Genomic DNA, 21,107 nt, shown 5'->3' with positions numbered 1-21,107 from the left:
CCGGACCGCAGTTTCTTCCTGTGTGTGTCACACCTGACTTCTGCCTGTTGCTGAGTATCCCCTCCTGTGACTGGACCGCAGTTTCTTCCTGTGTGTGTCACACCTGACTTCTGCCTGTTGCTGAGTATCCCCTCCTGTGACTGGACCGCAGTTTCTTCCTTCACTAGCTGATGGGTGCTTGGGTTGTTTCTACTTGTCGGCTGGTATGAATAAGACTGCTGTGAATATTCATAGACCGTTCTTGTGTGGGCATGCTTTTATTCTTCGTGGCATACCCCTAGGAGTAGGGTATACCCAGCAGGGGAACTCCATGTTGAACCACTCACGGAAGCAAGCGCCAGACTGCTGTCCGAGGCAGCTGCCTGTCGGACCTCCCCACCAGCTGTGTGTGAGGGTTCCAGTTCTCCCACGTCCTCCACCTGCTTAGTGGCCATCTGTGCGTCTTCCTTGGATGGTTGTCTAGTTAGATCCATTGCTTGTTTTTATAATTTTCTTACTTGTCTTTTTATTACTGAGCTGTAAGAATTATTTGTCTATTCTAGATAGAAATCCCTTGTCATATTGTTGATGCCACGTTTATTTTTTCTTTTGCTGCTTGTTTTTGGTTTTTCTCATGAAGGGGTACCATATATTTTTAACAGCCTGAGGTTTACTTGACAGAGTCAACTGCATATCTTTAAAGTATGTGCATGGATGTGTTTTTCCATAGACATACAACTGAAAATACCATTACAGTCAAGAAGTGGAACATACCATCACCCGCAATTATTTCTTCTTAACCCTTGGTAACCTACCCTTCCCCGCCTCCCACGCCTCCCCCATCTTACAGGCAACGCGATCTGCTGCCTGTCCCTGGAGATTAGCCTGTGTTCTCCTATTTTATATCAGGAGTCATGCAGTACATGCTCTTTGACTCAGCGGTATACTGTTGAGACTCATCCATATTTTTACATGTATCTTCAGTTCATTGCTTAGTATAGCTGGGGAGAGTTTCCTTGTACAGATGCATCCATTTCCATGTTGATGGGCATTTGGGTTCTGCTCTGGTCTTGTTACCACAGTTCTTTGTAAATGTCAGTGTTACGCCTGAGGAATCTTGACCTAATTACGTCCCACAGATTCCCTTCGATGCTCTCCCCGAGAACTTGTGTAGTTCTACCTTTGACATGTATGTCTGTGACCCAGCTTGACATGATACATTCTACACGGTGCTAGGTATGGGTCCCGTCTCATTTTTTGGTGAATTGTTTCAGCACCGTTTGTTCAAAAGACATCCTTTTCCCTACTCACTCGCCTTTGATTATTGGTGAAAATCAGTCATGTCTCAGTGGGTCCATTTCCCCCCCCCCCATGATTATTGGTGAAAATCAGTCATGTCTCAGTGGGTCCATTCCCCCCCCCATGATTATTGGTGAAAATCAGTCATGTCCCAGTGGGTCCATCCCCCCCCCCATGATTATTGGTGAAAATCAGTCATGTCTCAGTAGGTCCATTCCCCCCCCCCATGATTATTGGTGAAAATCAGTCATGTCTCAGTGGGTCCATTTCCCCCCCCCCCATGATTATTGGTGAAAATCAGTCATGTCTCAGTGGGTCCATTTCCCCCCCCCCATGATTATTGGTGAAAATCAGTCATGTCTCAGTGGGTCCATCCCCCCCCCCATGATTATTGGTGAAAATCAGTCATGTCTCAGTGGGTCCATTTCCCCCCCCCCCATGATTATTGGTGAAAATCAGTCATGTCTCAGTGGGTCCATTTCCCCCCCCCCCATGATTATTGGTGAAAATCAGTCATGTCTCAGTGGGTCCATTTCCCCCCCCATGATTATTGGTGAAAATCAGTCATGTCTCAGTAGGTCCATTTCCCCCCCCCATGATTATTGGTGAAAATCAGTCATGTCTCAGTGGGTCCATTTCCCCCCCCCCATGATTATTGGTGAAAATCAGTCATGTTTCAGTGGGTCCATTTCCCCCCCCCATGATTATTGGTGAAAATCAGTCATGTCTCAGTGGGTCCATCCCCCCCCCCCATGATTATTGGTGAAAATCAGTCATGTCCCAGTGGGTCCATCCCCCCCCCATGATTATTGGTGAAAATCAGTCATGTCTCAGTAGGTCCATTCCCCCCCCCCCATGATTATTGGTGAAAATCAGTCATGTCTCAGTGGGTCCATTTCCCCCCCATTATTATTGGTGAAAATCAGTCATGTCTCAGTAGGTCCATTCCCCCCCCCCATGATTATTGGTGAAAATCAGTCATGTCTCAGTGGGTCCATTTCTCCCCCCCCCATGATTATTGGTGAAAATCAGTCATGTCTCAGTGGGTCCATTTCCCCCCCCCCATGATTATTGGTGAAAATCAGTCATGTCTCAGTGGGTCCATCCCCCCCCATGATTATTGGTGAAAATCAGTCATGTCCCAGTGGGTCCATCCCCCCCCCATGATTATTGGTGAAAATCAGTCATGTCTCAGTGGGTCCACCCCCCCCCCATGATTATTGGTGAAAATCAGTCATGTCTCAGTGGGTCCATCCCCCCCCCATGATTATTGGTGAAAATCAGTCATGTCTCAGTAGGTCCATTCCCCCCCCATGATTATTGGTGAAAATCAGTCATGTCTCAGTAGGTCCATTCCCCCCCCCATGATTATTGGTGAAAATCAGTCATGTCTCAGTGGGTCCATTTCCCCCCCCCATGATTATTGGTGAAAATCAGTCATGTCCCAGTGGGTCCATCCCCCCCCCCCATGATTATTGGTGAAAATCAGTCATGTCCCAGTGGGTCCATTCCCCCCCCCATGATTATTGGTGAAAATCAGTCATGTCTCAGTGGGTCCATTTCCCCCCCCCCATGATTATTGGTGAAAATCAGTCATGTCTCAGTGGGTCCATTTCCCCCCCCATGATTATTGGTGAAAATCAGTCATGTCTCAGTAGGTCCATTCCCCCCCCCCATGATTATTGGTGAAAATCAGTCATGTCTCAGTGGGTCCATTCCCCCCCCCCATGATTATTGGTGAAAATCAGTCATGTCTCAGTGGGTCCATTTCCCCCCCCCATGATTATTGGTGAAAATCAGTCATGTCTCAGTGGGTCCATCTCCCCCCCATGATTATTGGTGAAAATCAGTCATGTCCCAGTGGGTCCATCCCCCCCCCATGATTATTGGTGAAAATCAGTCATGTCTCAGTGGGTCCACCCCCCCCCCATGATTATTGGTGAAAATCAGTCATGTCTCAGTGGGTCCATCCCCCCCCATGATTATTGGTGAAAATCAGTCATGTCTCAGTAGGTCCATTCCCCCCCCCCATGATTATTGGTGAAAATCAGTCATGTCTCAGTGGGTCCATTTCCCCCCCCCCATGATTATTGGTGAAAATCAGTCATGTCCCAGTGGGTCCATCCCCCCCCCCATGATTATTGGTGAAAATCAGTCATGTCCCAGTGGGTCCATCCCCCCCCCCCATGATTATTGGTGAAAATCAGTCATGTCTCAGTGGGTCCATCCCCCCCCATTCTGTCCCGGTGACCCCTTCTCCGTTTCTGCAGCAGTGCCACACTGCTGTGATTACTGCTGGTTCACGAGTAGTGAACTCAGTGTACGACCTCCAACTTACTCTTTTCCCACATCATTTTGTCTAGGTTCTTGGCATTTTCTATGAATGTTAGGATCAGTTTCTCAATTTCTGCAAAAAAAGTAAAAATAAAGTGCCAAGGTTTTGACTGATGTTACATTGAGTCTGTAAATCAGTATAGGGATAACTGACATCTCAACAGTATCAAGTCTTCTGACCCGTAGAGGGAGAGATTGTCCCCTTCTACTGGAGGCCTTGTTCTCAGCAGCGTGTTAGAGTTTTCAGTGTACAGGACTTGTACATCTTTCATCAGAGACCCAAGTATTTCAATTTTTTGATGCTATTACAACTGGTACTTTTTAAATACAGTTGATTTTTATATATTAATCTTGTGTTTGGCCACCAAGCTCAACTTACTAATTCTAGTGGGATTCTTTTTGTAGATATTATAGGATGTCCTAAATAGACAGTCAAATAATTTATGGATCAAACACTACATTTTCCTTTCCGACCGAGATGCCTTTTGTTTTTCATGCCTCTTTACAACGGCCGGAACCTGTCGTACAGGCTGAGAGGAAGTCGCGAGAGCAGAGGGTCTTGCCTCGCAGGAAAAAGGGTCCATGTTCATAAAGAATATTGGTCTGTAGTGTTCTTGTAATGTCTCATTTTGAAATGTAACTGAGGCTTCATAGAATGAGTTGGGAAGTATGTCTTCCTCACCTGTTTTTAAAGAGGTTGTATAGAATTAGTGTTATTACTTCTCTAAATATTTGGTAGAGTTCATCAATGAAGCCATCTGGGCCTGGAGTTTGGGTTTTTTAAGAAGGCTTGAAAGTACAATTTCAGTTTATTTCTTCTTGAGTGAGTTTTGGTAGTTTGTGATTTCCAAAGAATCTATTTCATATAACCTGTAATTATTTTGGCACAAAGTTTTTTTTTTATATAACATTCCCTTATTGTTCTTTTAATGTCAGTAAAATCTATAGTGATGTTACCTTTTCTCATTTCTGATATTTTTACTTTGTGTTTTCTCTCTTTGTAATGTTTTTAAATAGCCATTCTGGTTGCAGGTTTATCAATTTTAAAATTGTTCTTTGCAAAGAACCAGCTTTTGTTTTATTGATTTTCTATATTTTTCTGTTTTCTACTTCATTGCTTTCCTCTGTTCCTATTTCCTTTCCTGTGTTTATTTCATATTTTATTGGCTTCCGGTTTCCAGTTTTTTAAGGAAGAAACTGAGTCTATTGATTTGAGATTTTCTTCTTTTTTTTTTTTTTTTTTTAATTTTAGTGAGAAGAGGAGAGGCAGAGACAGATTCCTGAATGTGGCCCGACCAGGATCCACCCTGCAAGCCCACTAGGGGGTGATGCTCTGCCCATCTGGGGCCCTTGCTCTGTTGCAACTGGAGCCATTTTTTAGTGCCTAAGGCAGGGACCATGGAGCCATCCTCAGCACCTGGGGCCAACTCGATCCAATCAAGCCATGTCTGTAGGAAGGGAAGAGAAAAGAGAGAGAGAGAGAGAGAAGAAGAAGAAGAAAGGGAGGGGTGGAGAAGCAGATGTGTGCTTCTCCTGTGTGCCCTGGCCAGAAATCGATCCTGGACATCCACATACCGGGCCGTTGCTCTACCACTGAGCAAGCTGGCCAGGGCCGAGATTTTCTTCTTTAATAAAGTGTTTAGTGCTATAAATTTCCCTCTAAATGCTGCTTTAGTGACACACTACAAGTCTCGATGTGCTGTCTCTTCATTTTGGTTCAGTCCAGAGTACTTTGTAATTTCCATTTTGATGTCTGGTTTTACTCCTAGATCATTTAGTGGTTTTTCACTTAATTTCCACATCTTTGGGGATTTTCCATATATCTCTCTGTTCTTGACCTTTTTCTAGTTTTATGAGATAGGATTGAGCATAACATTGTGTAAGTGTAAGTTGTACACTATCACGAGTTTTACAACTATGAGTAGTGAAATGCTTACTTACATTAAGGTTAGTTAACAATCCTCCACTCACATATACTGATACTTACCGTGTTCTTTTTGCGTTGTGGTAAGAACACTAAATCCGCCTGACCAGGCTGTGGCACAGTGGATAGAGCATTGGACTGGGATGCGGAGGACCCAGGTTCAAGACCCCGAGGTCGCCAGCTTGAGCGCAGGCTCATCTGGTTTGAGCAAAGCTCACCAGCTTGGATCCAAGGTCGCTGGCTCGAGCAAGGGGTTACTCCGTCTGCTGAAGGCCCGCGGTCACGCCACATATAAGAAAGCAATCAATGAACAACTAGGTGTTGCAACGAAAAACTGATGATTGATGCTTCTCATCTCTCTCCATTCCTGTCTGTCTGTCCCTGTCTATCCCTCTCTCTGACTCTGTCTCTTTAAAAAAAAAAAAAAAGGAACCCTACTCTCAATGCGGTTTCAAGCATACAACACACGATTGTTATCTACAGTGGACCTGATGTGCGTTGACATGCTGGAGTAACGAAGTGCCTGTCCCTTGTCTTGCAGCAACCAGCAGGCCTTCCTACTGGAGAATGTCCCCTGTAATAACGCGAGCTGTGAGGGGGCGCACCGCATGTTCAAAGTCTTCTGGGAGCTGACGGACCTAAATCAAATCAGAGACGCCGTGGTCGCCACCTTCTTTGACATTTACGAAGATGTGAGTTTGGAGCTCGCCTGCGGGTCGTGGTCTCATTGCTCCCCACCCGTCTCGCCCTGGCTTCACCTTGTTTGACTAGAAAAGGAAGATGAGATCATGAGAGCAAACGAGCTCATTAGAGAAAGCCAATGAATGAAATGGCGGAGGGAGCGCAGTGAGTGAGCCGGCCGGCTGGTCAGCGCAGTACCGAGGAGAACCTCGTTACCTCCTGCTGTTCTGAGCGGGGGGGGGGGGGGGGGACACCCCGGGGGGGGGGGGGACACCCCCGGAGAGCCGTGCTCTGAGGCTGGCGGCTGTGCCCTGCTCAGCGGACAGAGGCACAGCCACAGGTAACGGGTCCTTGACCACGCACCAGTCACGGAGGATGGAGGATGAGCCGGTACTCTCTTTTACGAACCAGAAGTAGCATCGATTGCCACCGTGTCTGTGACTCAGTCTTCGGTTGCCTGGTCAACTTGTAAAAGGCACTCAGGGCTCTGCTTTCCTCCTGTCTAATGTGAAAAGCCAGTTTACCACTTGGAAAAATAATAAATTCTGATATAAATGTGTTAAATTCTAGAGTCAGTATAGCACAGTATAGCTTATAAACTAATTAACTTGATTATTTTAAAGTTAAATGCCCATCAGGACACTATGTCTCTCCCAGCACCACTTTTGCTGCTGTTTTCTTCTGTTTTGTTTTATAAGTGGCTGATTCTCAATTATAGAATTATTGAAGTCCTTGTTTCCCTGTCTTTCTACTACCAAATCTCATGTTGATTCATTTTTATTAGCAGTTTTCAAGCATTAAAGTAATCGGCAAAATACATCCCAAGGGAATTGACTACAAATCAATTTTTAATTTCTGTACATAAAAAAACATAAGAGAAATTTAAATAAATGAAATTTAAAATTGTTTTTAAATCTGGGAAATAAATTGGCTATGAAAGAACCAAATAATTAATATTCTTAATATAAAAAGGGTTTATATAAACTGGTACTAGTCACCATGAGCACCCTCGAGAGACACAGAACGTTGTCAATTTACAGAAAATACACAAGTGGTTAACATCTGAAAAATACGGTAAATGGTCAGCCTCAATCTCATTAAGAGTCAGCAGTACGGAAACTTAAATGTGCACACTTTTTTTCTCTCTCCAATTAAATGAGCAAAGTGGCCCTGATGGCACAGTTCAGTGGACAGAGCGGTGTCCTGGCATACCGAGGTCATGGGTTTGATCCCCAGTCAGGGCATATGTGAAAAGCAATCAATGAGTGTACAGCTAAGTGATACGAGTTGATACTTCTCTCTCTCTCTCTCTGTCTCTCTCTTTTAAATCAATGAAAAAAATAGAAATAATATAAAATTAGCAAAACTTCCCCTTTCTTAGGGGAAAAATAATAGTAGGCAGTGGTCATCAGAGGAAATTTTTAAAAAGTATTCTTTTTCTCCAATTTTGTAGATGATTTGAAGTCCATGTTATAGGCCGTTAAAAATTCATGCAAATATGACTGGAATGAAAGATAACAAAAGGCTGTTCTTTCCAAAGATTAAAATCACCAGTGTTTTTCATTTTATTTATATTTTACTATTCAAGGCTGTGTATCTTTTTAACAGTATTTTTCTTTGGAACTCAGGTTGAATAGATATGGTTGACATTTACATGATAAACATGCCATGTGTTCTCATCACTTTCTCTGTGGGTCTAGCGGTTTGTTCTGACCACTTCTGTGTTTTTTCCCAGGGAATACTGGACATCATCATACTAAGTAAAGGATATACCAAGAACGATTTTGCTATCCACGCATTAAAAAACAACTTTGAAGCAGATGCTTATTTTGTTAAAGTCATTGGTGAGTGTTTGATTTATATGTTTTATTTTATTTAATTTTGTATTCACTCTGTCAGTGCAGATTTCCCAGGGAGTGAGGACATTTTCCTACGTAACCTGTGTACAACTGTCCCAGTCAGAAAGCACCTTCAGCACAACACTATCATCCTGTACACAGACACTGTTCAGATTTCGCCAGCTCTACCCACAAGACTTTTTCCTCTGTGGCCCAGGATTCCGTCCGGGAGTGCCTGCTCCGTGTAATCGTGCAGACTTCTTTCAGAGCACAGACGTTCCCACTCCGTTCCCACGTCGTCCACTCAGGTCCTACACTCCTGTGGGAGCTCCGCGGTGCACACTGGGCGTGCCTCCGTGCACACCTCTGTGCCTCCTCCCAGGAAGCACCTGGTGTGGACTGTCTCCACCACCGTGTTAACCTTGACCATCTGGGCGTCTTCATGACCACCAGGTTTTCTACCCTGAATTCACTGTTCCCCTCTTTGTAAGTGATTAGTAAGTTGTGGAGACGTATTCTGGTATTACTTTAATATCCTTTTCCTTATCCAGCCTGCAGTGCCATAGTTGTCAGAGAGGGATTCTCTATTTCCAGCATTCCTTCTACGTTTCTTAGAAACAGATCTTTCTCTTTTCTACTATGTGTTCATTTATCAGTATAGATCTGTGTGTTTGTGTTTCATCTAATAAACAGTCATTTCTTCTAATGCTCAGATTGTTCTCGACAGGGGCAGTAGGAAGGCGTTGGGTCAGGCTGTGTCCTCGTCTCTCTGACATGCACTGTGGTGTAGCAGGTAGTTCAGAGTCATCTCGTACCTCCCATGCCCTAGGTCTGGACTCGCGCCTTTTTCCGGGGAGCCCTGATTCCTTTTAGTAGGGGATGGTATTTAGAAACCAAGTTCTGGGTTCTTAGTGTGCTGGCCGCTACTGGGTTGTCATTTCTCCCAGGTTCCCTCAAGGGACAGGGCTAGAAAACAGAGGTATGGCTTCACCTGCCACACACAAATGTGCACATCTGTAACTGTATGTAAAATAAAAGCATGAATTCCTATCATGCCTTCCACTTCTAATTAACACATTCCAAAGGTTCTTTCTGATCTTTCTGTTTATACAATACGTATGTTCTCTAGCAGTGAGAAACTCCGCTCCCGTTTTCCACAGTGTATTTATTTACTTGCTCACTGTTACCTTTCCCTGCCCATGCCAGCTGTCTCCTCCACCAGACTCCCAGGTTCACCATAAAAAGCCTACACTTGTTTTGTTAAGTGTCTGCCTAAGTATTTTGTTTTCTTTGGAGTAATGATAAATATTATTATTTTTAGGTTTGGTTTCCATATATTTTTTATTTTTAGATTCCCCCGGATTTTCTCCATAGACAGTCATGTCATCTGCAAAAAGGGACAGTTTTCTTTCTTTCCAGTCTGTGCTCTTTTTTTCCTTTTTCTTTTTCTTGTTAGAATTTCCATTCCTGTGTTGAAGGTTGGGGAGGGGGGACATCCTCACCTTGTTCTGAGCTCAGGGAATAATAACCCACTTTTCACCGTGATATGTGGCAGGAGCTGTAGGTTTCTACCCTTACCGCAGACCGCACACTAGGGCTGGCAGCGGACTCTGTGAGCACGCTGTGGTTCCGCTCAGGAAAAGGTGGCGTTCTTTAAAGAATTAAATAACGGACGACAAGCCACTTGAAAGGGACGTGCCACGTCTGAGGGCTTTCTCGGACGTGATCCGGGGCAGTAGGAAGTGGCGTGTAGACGAACATGGTTGGCCACGTGTCGTTGACAACAGAAGCTGGGTGAGTGTGAGCGGGGTTCCCTGTACTGTTCTAATTTGTGTGTTTGACAAATTCCATGTAACAAATTAAAAAACCCAAGAGTCTCTTGTAACCCTGTGGCCTATAACTCTCCCGCCCGAGTCAGGACGGTCCCCCCAGGTGGCAAAGCATCTGAGTGACAGGGACGTGCTCCACAGTCTCCAGCTCAGGCCCAGAGGTTGCCATGTTGGTGCAGGACATTTTAGTTGTAGAAAACAAGATAACTTTGCATAAAAGCTATTAACATCAATGTTAATGACATACTTTACAGAAAGGTCATGGGAAATGAGATACCAATTTAAAGCAATCATTTGGAGGGAAATAACCTTCTGGCTGTTTGGAGACGCCCTTCCACTCTCTCCTCGGAGTCTCGGCTGTTTGCCTCAAGTCGCACAGCTGCTGGTTAGTGTGCTGTCCCCCTTCAGAGCCACCTGCAATGCCCAGGTTGATTTCGCTCTAGAGTTCTCGTTGCTCTAATGCCCCAACCAGCCTGTGCTGAACATCGCCGCTTTTCTGGTCCGGGAATCTGGGTACTTACAGCTGAACATCACTGCTTTTCTGGTCAGGGAATCTGGGTACTTGCAGCAGAACTTACAGCTGAACACCGCCGCTTTTCTGGTCAGGGAATCTGGGTACTTGCAGCAGAACTTACAGCTGAACACCGCCGCTTTTCTGGTCAGGGAATCTGGGTACTTGCAGCAGAACTTACAGCTGAACATCACTGCTTCTCTGGTCAGGGAATCTGGGTACTTGCAGCAGAACTTACAGCTGAACATCACTGCTTCTCTGGTCCGGGAATCTGGGTACTTGCAGCAGAACTATTGATATTTTCCTCCCGCTTCCCCGGTAAGAGGAGAGCTTTAGAAATCTTTTATTCCCCTGCTGCTTCCAGATGTTGTTGAAATAACATGGAAGTTACTTCTGCGTGGTTAGTTTTGTTTTTGCTCCCGTGCCTCCTGGTTTACAAAGCCCTTCCTGAGAGTTCCCAACCAGAGCGGCAGTGATTGCTGAAACTTCCCGGCTTGTGTCAGCCGCACCATTGCTCTTACAGACCACGTTGCTCCTGCCTCCCTGTGGGAACACGCCCTCGGGCTATTTTCAGAGAGGTGTGCAGAGGTTAATATATTTTCTGCGTACCAGTGTGTCTTAAAGTGCCTGCCTCGCGCCCTCACATAGCGACACCAGCTGTGCTAGCAGGGTTTGTAAGCGTTGCCCATTCCATTCTCGTCTGAAACCCTCCCCTGGCCTGCGTGTTCTGTTTAGGTGGGACCATTCAGGCGACGGCTCTCCCTGGTCTTCCTTGTTTTAAGCTGTTGTCTTCCCTCATGTGTCTGAGGATTTCTCTCTGCTTACATTTCTACAACAAATCATTGTTGGTAGGTGATAGTGGTGGCAGAAACACTCACACACAGTTCTGCACAGCAGGGGGCTGTTGCTGCTTATGCCGCCCCCCCCCCCGCACTCCAGGAGCCCCCCGCCCACGGTGGAGGTGGACTTGGCAAGATGATGGCTTTGAGGCTCTCAGATGACAGCAAAGGTGGTGCCTTGTGGTGAAGCACTGCCACCTCTGAGAGTGTCACCAGTGAGGGGCCCTGCTGTGGCGTCAGCCTGGGGGAGCCTGCGGCCCAAATCCCCACAGCTGTGCTCTGGGGGCGGGGAGAGCAGGGAGGTTGCAGGGGTCAGAGCTGACACACTGTCACTGCTTCACTGGTGTCTCAGAAATGATGTTATAAAACATACACGTCTAATATTTAATGTCTGCACAGTAGAGAACAGGATCAAAATTGTTTGAAAAATGATTCACCTTTTACCTATTTAATGTTTTTGTATTTGTTTTTTACAATGAGCATATGATTTTTAACTAAAAAAATAATGAATTATAGGCAATCAACAACAAACAAAAAAGTTCCCACGTAGCATCTAAAATAATGTCCGTGGCTGGGAGGGAAGCCTTTATGTCACACATGATATTTGAGTGTGATATTTGCTTTGCGTTCATATATCTTGAGAAACAAAAACGGAAGACATTTTCAGAGACTGGATATGAACAGCGACCCCAAATCCAGGCAAGGCTTTCTCGTGTCTGGCGCTGTAAGGCCATTATGCAGGACCGACCTTTCCGGCCTGACCTTTTCCTGTCCCTCCCACCCCACCCCCAGCCTGCACGCTGGTGGTCTCCCACCCCCTGGTGTGAATACTGCTAGCTTTTGGTTCGGGCCTTTGTGTCGAGTAACTAGCAGAAACTGAATCACGAAGCTGGAAGCCACGGTTTTACACTTTAAAGATCTTTAAGACTGCACAGGCTATAATGTATAGTTTCCACATGAACTGTTAAGATCCTAACCATTGTCATTTTAAAGGAAACTCATGCATTGTACGTCCCATTAGTCATGTTTTAAACTAATTTAATCTGCTAATACCCAATAATTCACATAGCTCATTAAGTATTTTAATTACAGTTTTTCACTTAACTCTGAATAGCCTATGTTCTCACATTTCATTAATCTTTCTAAAACAACTTTGGTTTTAAAAGTCTAGGGTTATTAGAAGTTATTTTTTTGAAACTGTTCATTTCAAAGGGTATTATAAAAAGTGTTATTATAGATCTATGAAGAATTTTGTAATATAAATACTAGTAATTTACAAAAGTTTATGAAATGGTTACAAATCCTTAAACTTCTAAAAATTACACTGTGGTTGGGCCAAGATCAACTCATTGGTAGGAAAACATTTATTCACATTGAAATGAGAAACAGAGAGAGCTACTGATAAAGGGGAGCAGCTCCAGCTGTGTGCTGCCTGTAGGGGGACCCCACCCCCAGCGGGCTTCATGGGGGCTCCACCGCCCAGGGTGTGTCACGTGACCCAGGAGACACACACACACACACACACACACACACACACACCAGCGGGCTTCGTGGGGGTTCCACCGCCCAGGGTGTGTCACGTGACCCAGGAGACACACACACACACACAACACACACACACACACACACACACACACACACACACCAGCGGGCTTCGTGGGGGTTCCACCGCCCAGGGTGTGTCACGTGACCCAGGAGACACACACACACACACACACACACACACCCAGCGGGCTTCGTGGGGGTTCCACCGCCCAGGGTGTGTCACGTGACCCAGGAGACACACACACACACACACACACACACACACCCAGCGGGCTTCGTGGGGGTTCCACCGCCCAGGGTCTGCTGCTGCAGAAAACACCACAGGCCTTTCTGTGAAAGCGTAGCTGTAGGCTTCTAGGAACTGAGCTTTTGTTGAGCTTTTATTGTTGTAACAATAATACATTCGGCCTTGCAGCATTCAGAGTGAGGGTTGTTGTTTTTTCCGACTGAAGCACAAAGGATGGAATTTTTATTCTGATGTCACTGAAGAAATTACACTCTTGCACTGATTTAATAGACTACTGGTACCTTGTTCATAAGTTTGACTTTATGTGGAGTCTTAAAATTGTAATTTCAGGAGGACGTTTGTAAAAGCGCCCCAAGGGTCTACCCCTTCACGTTCTTGGTGATGCCAGAGAATCTTAAAGCATCCTTCCTCTTTATTACTGAGAAGGTTCTGGTTTGGTATTTAGTTTGTTTTGTGTCTGATTACACAAATAAAGCAGCCTACTGTGGAATTTTTTATGTTATTAACTCAAGGGGAAGCAGACAGGAAGCGGCACGCCTGTGCATGGCGGCCCCTTCTCTGCTGATGGGACACTGAAGGGGCCTGGCAGAGAGCCTCAGTGAGGAAGACAGCGCTGGAAGTCAGGCCGCTCCTCCGCGGGGTCCCTAGCCACAGCTCTGTAATTACAGGAAGTAGCCACGGGCGCTTTTCCTGCCCTGTGTTCAAGCAGAGCTGATAGAGCCCCAGCCGTGCACCTGCCCCACCTGCAGCCCTGCTCTGTCCCTGTCCCTGGGAAGAGGTCCCCTGGGTCTGCAGGTGAAATCGTGCTTTAAGGCTAAGAACAGGATACCGTCATAATAGTACTTGGGGGTCCTGAATTCCTAATTAAACAGTATTATCAAGCAGAATATTAATTAAGCTTAAGCATTAGTATCGTTCCTTCGTGAATCTTGTAAAAACCAAGGAAATGCACATTCTATTTGTATATGTAGATATCTCTTACTTTTAAAAGACATACATGTGTAATGTAAATCCATGATATATATTCGTATAAATGTGTGATTCATTTAAGTCTTATCATTTTGATCCAGTTGCTACAATATGAAACTTCAGATTTGACAGAGGAAGTCTTATAAAAAAAATAGATATAGGATACAAGCCAATTTTTAACTTGCAGTATACAAAATGAAAGACACTATTATGTAATTTTGAGTAAATATTCTCAACTATGCTAAACAAGACATATTTTCCCTTGTACAGAAAATAAAGTAATCCAATGGTTCATTGATTTTCCCATCTCCCATAAAGTAGGATAATGTGTTTTTTAAATGAGTTAGTGTCTCGCGCCCACATGGTCTTTCACAAGACTTCCATTTGCTGTATGACCCTGAGTAATGGACTGGCCAGGGCTTTGGTTTCCTCTCCCGAAACCCAGAGAGGCGGGGAGGGCCACTGGACTCACCTCCCAGTCGCTGTGAGAATTCGGAGAGCGCACATATGAAAGCAAATTCGTGTGCAGAGTTGGGCGCTGACCAGAGGTCAGTGGAAGAATGTTTCCTAAAGCTTACTAACCTTTCTGGGGTGGTTTTGCTGCACATGCCAACAGCTTTATGATAAAACCTGGAAGTAATTCTGTGTCTGTGAATTGGACCCTGGTGACCACCACTCTGCTTTCTGTGAAGTTGGCTCCTCTGGGTCCCTCACACAGGTGGATGCAGCCGTTGTCTCTTGTGACTGGCTTATTTCACTCAGCATAATGTCCTCAAGCTCCACCATGTTGTAGCCCATGTCAAGATTCCTTTCCTTTTTCCCAGCTGAAGAGTATGTCATGGTACGTGTAGACCACGTTTTGTTTAACCCTCGTTTGATAGACATTCACTTGGGTTGCTCCCACCCCTCGGATATTGTGAGAAGCATGCATTTCATTGTACTTTTGAACTTCCCTGATTACTTTTGATGTCGCTCCTCTTTTCAGGAGCTTTGTAGATCTCTTCATCTTCTTTGGAGAAATGCCTGTTCAGGTCTTTTGCCCATTTTTTAATTGATCGTCTTTTTATTATTGAAGTGTAAGAGTTCTTAATAGTATTTGTGTCATTGCCAAATGTAATTTTCATGTTATGAGGTAAAGTCTAACCTTATTTTCCTCCAAGTAATCAGTTATCCAGTACCATTTATTGAAGACTCCATCTTTTTCCAAATCTCTGCTTTAACAAAGATTTATTGAGCAAATACGTTGGTTGGGCCCCGATAAAATCATGCAGAGCTTACATACTATTTACAAACCCAGACTTGTGAGCACATAATTACTATTCAGCAAGATAATGGTTTAGATGAAAGTTTATGAAAGTCATTTTGGTACAGGTGGAAAAGAAATACTAATGTCTGCCTAGAGTTGAGGGAAAATAAGCAAAAAGATAAACTTTGAGAGTAAAAGAATGAAAACCAGTCACTGCCTGGGATAAGAAGCTTAAAATACTGAAAACCGTTTGGCAAATGTGAAACATTTATTTCATTTTTCCTTGAGTTGTATTAAGTGTAAACATGAAATTAATGTATTTAGTGTGAATGAACAGCTATCTTCTTTTGTGATGAAATATGTCATGTTCATTCCTTGGTGCTTTGTATGAATATCCCCAGCCTAAGGGCATTTCTGTTAGAACAGTTGTCATTTTATATTCATAGAATAGAAGTAAATATGAGAACCTACTTCCCTATGGGTATATTTCAACTGACAGATATTCGTAACTATTATTGAAATAATTCATGGCTACTGAGCAGAGCTGTCCACTTTCTCTAATTTATAACATACAGAATATTTAACGGCACAGTGTCTGCTGTCTTACAAAGACATCACTTCACATGAAGTAGCAGAAGTGCAGTTATGCTTCAGAACTCGTGTTACTTATGTAGAGACTGTGCCGATATCCTAACCTTTTCTTTGTCAGTGATTATAGAATGAATGTGTCACTAAGTCATTCTTGTATATTTGATGTACACCCATCAATTATTTTACAGTTATGTTCTCCATAATAGTTATCAAATGTGCCCAAAATCTGTGACCAGAAACTTGGACCGAATGGTTTGAGATATAACGTAATAAATGTTCTATTTGTTTTTCTCAGTCTACACTTTAATTGGTTTGCGTTTGGTGCTTTTGTCAGATTCTAGTCATCCTTGAAGCTTACCTAACCAATTGGAAAATAAAACCAACAGTAGATATAGCTTGATATAACCATAAGTATCTCACCTATATATTAGCATCCGATGGCACAATAAGAATTTACTTTGAACATAAGCTTACATTATATCAGTAATAATAAATGGCCTTTTCTTTGTTTTTCCACAGTTCTTAGTGGTCTCTGCTCTAATGACTGTCCTCGGAAGATAACAGTAAGTCAACTCTCAGTTTGTCCATATTTTTGAGAAAATTCTTTGCATAATAAGTGGATACACACAAAATAGTTGTTATAGGTTACAAATTATTGCTCTTTAGAAGTGATGAAAGTAGCCTTCCCTGCTCAGGAAGAGTTCACTGGGAAGGAAGTTCTCTCCTAGAAGGTCTGTCGCCTTCACAAAGCCGTTCCTGACATCCGTGGGAAGGTGACCCCCCCACTATTTCTGGGCATCCTGCTGCCATGTGTGCATATGTCACGCTCTGTCAGACTCACCTCTTAATCTTTTTTTTTTTTTTTTTTAACAGAGAGAGTCAGAGAGAGGGGTAGACAGGACAGACAGACAGGAACAGAGAGAGATGAGAAGCATCAATCATCAGTTTTTCGTTGCAACACCTTAGTTGTTCATTGATTGCTTTCTCATATGTGCCTTGACGGGGGGGGCTACAGCAGACTGAGTAACCCCTTGCTCAAGCCAGCAACCTTGGATCCAAGCTGATGAGCTTTGCTCAAACCAGATGAGCCCGCGCTCAATCTGGCGACCTCGGGGACTCAAACCTGGGTCCTCTGCATCCCAGTCCGACACTCTGTCCACTGTGCCACCGCTGGTCAGGCTCACCTCTTCATCTTTAGTGCCGCCCCACATGAGACTGTAATCTGAGATCCAGAACTGGTCATCTTTGTATACTTGGTACATAGCACAGGGTCAAGCTTATGGATTTTTTTAATGAATATATTTGTGTATAGTCTTAATATTGACTTGCTGTTTAATGGAATGTTTCAGTGAAATAACAAACTTTGAAAATAATTAGGCTGTTTTTTAAATTGCCCACTTGTGTAAATTAATTACATTACATTGGAAAGCGTGTGTGTGTGTGTGTGTGTGTGTGTGTGTGTGTGTCCTCGCTTGAATCCTCATGGTAACCACTGTTTTATAAGGAATTATCCCTCATTGAAAGATGAGGAAACTGAGGCTTAGAGAATTTAAATTGTTCAAAGTCACAGAGCTATTAAACCACATTTGATGTATGGTTGGGAAACTTCCCATATTTTTCTTAAGATTTTACTTACTGATTTTAGAGGAGAGAGAGAAAGGGTTGGGTAGAAGGAACTCATAGTAGTTGCTTCTTGTAGTTGCCTTGACCAGGCACACCTGGGGTTACAAACACACAACCTCAGCATTCCAGGTAGACACTAGATCCACCGCGCCACCACAGGTCAGGTGAAACTTTCCATATTTAAGACATGTGGAAACAGACCCTGCCCCAGAGGTTTAATCTGGACTCAGCTGCAGGGTGAGTAGTGAGGAGAGCAGGACACGCAGAAGTTAGTGGGTGATTCAGGGGACTGGGAAGCTAGGATGATCCTTCAGTGGTGGCTGCAGCTGGGGCCGTGGGGCCAGGCCTTCGTGTCCGAATCAGCCAGTCACTGCAGGCAGCCGGACCCCGGAAGGAGTTCTCGCTCATACAGGGTAGAACCCAGCTGTGAGCTGTCAGCAGTCGATGCCTGAAACGGCTCCGGGACCAAGGGCCCCCTTCCTGAAGGTGAGGTCTGGACACGGCCTCGCCATGGCCACCGCCAGTGCATGGGTGCTGGTCCCTCCCTCCTGCTCTGTTGGCACTGCGAGTGCATGGGTGCTGGCCCCTCCCGCCTGCTCTGTCGGCACTGAGAGTGGATGGGTGCTGGCGCCTCCCTCCTGCTCTGTCGGCACTGCGAGCGGATGGGTGCTGGCGCCTCCCTCCTGCTCTGTCGGCACTGCGAGTGGATGGTGCTGGCCCCTCCCTCCTGCTCTGTCGGCACTGCAAGTGGATGGTGCTGGCCCCTCCCTCCTGCTCTGTCGGCACTGCGAGTGGATGGTGCTGGCCCCTCCCTCCTGCTCTGTCGGCACTGCGAGTGGATGGTGCTGGCCCCTCCCTCCTGCTCTGTTGGCACTGCGAGTGGATGGTGCTGGCCCCTCCCTCCTGCTCTGTCGGCACTGCGAGTGGATGGTGCTGGCCCCTCCCTCCTGCTCTGTCGGCACTGCCAGTGGATGGTGCTGGCCCCTCCCTCCTGCTCTGTCGGCACTGCCAGTGGATGGTGCTGGCCCCACCCGCCTGCTCTGTTGGCACTGCGAGTGGATGGTGCTGGCCCCACCCGCCTGCTCTGTTGGCACTGCGAGTGCATGGGTGCTGGCCCCTCCCACCTGCTCTGACGTCACTGTGAGAATGCAGATGTATGGGGTTGGGGGCTACCGTGAGGACGGGGAGCAGACAGGATGCGGGGGTTCTATCTTCCAGTTACTCTTGCTGTGACTCTAAAACTGCTATAAAAAATAAGGTCAGTTTAACGAAATTAGAGTGTTGATGTGATGAGTAAGAGGCTGAAGATGAACTTGGTTATTTGGCTCTTGTCTGCCCAGTTTGTGAACTGTTCAGGTCCTTGTTCCTGTCCCATTCCCTCATTGACCACATCCCCACCATGTGGCTCCTTCATTACATGCTCAAGTAAAGAACTTTATTTATTTATTTTTTTTTTCATTTTTCTGAAGCTGGAAATGGGGAGAGACAGTCAGACAGACTCCCGCATGCGCCCGACCGGGATCCACCCGGCACGCCCACCATGGGGCGACGCTCTGCCCACCAGGGGGCGATGCTCTGCCCATCCTGGGCGTCGCCATATTGCGACCAGAGCCACTCTAGCGCCTGGGGCAGAGGCCACAGAGCCATCCCCAGCGCCCGGGCCATCTTTGCTCCAATGGAGCCTTGGCTGCGGGAGGGGAAGAGAGACAGAGAGGAAAGTGCGGCGGAGGGGTGGAGAAGCAAATGGGCGCTTCTCCTGTGTGCCCTGGCCGGGAATCGAACCGGGGTCCTCCGCACGCTAGGCCGACGCTCTACCGCTGAGCCAACCGGCCAGGGCAAGAACTTTAAAAAGTTGAAATTAAGCCCACTCGTTCTACCCTCGAGCTCAAGTGGAAAATTTGATAGGAAAGACTGTATAATTCGGGCAGATTATGCTTTTGAGGTCAACATTGCTCCCATTCCCCTCACCTTAAAATAAAAGCCACTTCTGTGGTGTGGAGAGCGGCTTCACTGTGGAAGTCACACAGCGCAGCGGCCAGCGCTGTCCTTACGGTGACGGTGACGACTCCGCCACCCAGCGCCGCTGGGCTTCTCTGCAGCTGCCTCCCTGCCCCTGCCTCCCTGCCCCCGCCTCCTGCCTCTCTGGAGTTCAGATCCTGTTGAACGGCCCTTCCCCACTGATGCCACACATCACTGTTTTATGACAGCCTAAAAGCAACAAACACACACTGTGCTGCCTCCATCTTCCATCTATCAAAGGTATGCCCACTTGTGAAATTGCTTATTTCATGGAAGAGTGGGTGTTCTTCATATTGCTTTGACATCGTAATAGAAGGTGTTATATTAGACATGACCCCGTGCGAGACAGAGAGGGGAAAACATACATATCACATGATGCCCTTTAGCACTTGAGTTAATTTATGAGTTGAATAGCTCCTCTGCTGCCTGTCGGACTCCACCTGACCCAGGCAGCCAATCTGATGTGGAGAGGAGGGATTATGCAGTCAGCAGCTGATCCCACCCGCACTCCTTTATCTTCATTTTGAAAACTCATTCTTATTCAACTTCAGCACCTCACTCCCATGGCCATCCTCCAGACCTTACCCACTGGAACTGTTTTACTTTTGAAATCTCTGCATTTCTCCAGCTCTCTGACCACTGTGTGTTTTTCTAGCCCCCTCTCTCTCATTCCTCTGTACTTGTCCAACTTGAAGACCAGTATCCTCTTGGCCTGTATCAGCCCACACTTGTCTTTATCTCCCCCTTATTTATTATAGCTCCCCTGTATCAGTCATTCATCACTTCTGCCACCAACTTGACCTCCCATAAAACACTCTCCTCCCACCGTGCCTGCCTGGCCACACAGCAGCCCCATGTTAGTCCAGCTGCCTCTCTCTCTCTCTCTCTTAAACCTGTGCTCCTGGGCATTTCTGAAGAAAAACACACAGCCCTGCATGCTGGCCCAACACAAGATTATGTTGACTCATAATCTTCAACCTCAAATGAGCATTCATAATTGTATAGTCTTATATGAACTCCTAGACCTCTTTTCTCCCATTCTTTTTCTGTGGTTACTCTCAGGATTTTCTCTTTGATTTTCTGCAGATTGAATATGATAATCCTGGATATAGGTTTTTAAGTATCCATCTTGTTTGGTTTTCTCTAAGCTTCCTGGAGCTGTGGTTTCATGTCGGTCACTAATTTTGGGAGAGTCTCATATTCTTATTTCAAATGTTTCTGTCATTCCTTCTTCTCCTTTTCCTTCTAGTAGTCCCATGACACATATTTTTGCCTCACAGTTCTTGGATATTCTGTTTCATTTTTTCGTTAGTTTTTCCCTTTGGGTATTTCTATTGCTGTATCTCCCAGTTTACTGATTCTTTACTGTGTCCTGTCTACTGATGAGTCCCTCAAAAGTATTCATTTATTTTAGTTTCTTTTTTAATTTATACTGTCTCCTTTTGTGAGAGTTTCCATCTCTCTGCTTAAATTAATAATTCTTGCATGTTGTCTACTTTTTCCATTAGAGCCTTTAACATTAATCATAATTATTTTAAATTTCTAGTCTGATAATTCCAACATCCTGTTATATCTGAGCCTAGTTCTGATGTTTGCTTTGTCTATTCAAACTTTGTTTTCTTCCTTGCTTTAA

At 45.3% G+C, this 21,107-nt stretch overlaps 1 protein-coding gene across 1 annotated transcript in view; it reads left to right on the top strand.

The window, feature by feature from the left end:
* Nucleotides 1–21,107, top strand: part of ITFG1 (integrin alpha FG-GAP repeat containing 1) — a 123,015-nt gene that overhangs the window by 76,527 nt on the left and 25,381 nt on the right. Inside the window, exons 11-13 of the mRNA XM_066349914.1 lie at nt 6,078–6,228; nt 7,953–8,061; nt 16,352–16,395. Of these exons, the coding sequence (XP_066206011.1) occupies nt 6,078–6,228; nt 7,953–8,061; nt 16,352–16,395 (304 nt within the window). The remainder of the gene's footprint in view (nt 1–6,077; nt 6,229–7,952; nt 8,062–16,351; nt 16,396–21,107) is intronic.

The sequence above is a fragment of the Saccopteryx leptura genome, chromosome 9 (genome assembly GCF_036850995.1).
Source record: "Saccopteryx leptura isolate mSacLep1 chromosome 9, mSacLep1_pri_phased_curated, whole genome shotgun sequence".
NCBI classification, from domain to species: domain Eukaryota; kingdom Metazoa; phylum Chordata; class Mammalia; order Chiroptera; family Emballonuridae; genus Saccopteryx; species Saccopteryx leptura.
The sequence above is the reverse complement of the archived record's forward strand: the minus strand, read 5'-3'. Positions and strand labels throughout refer to the sequence as shown.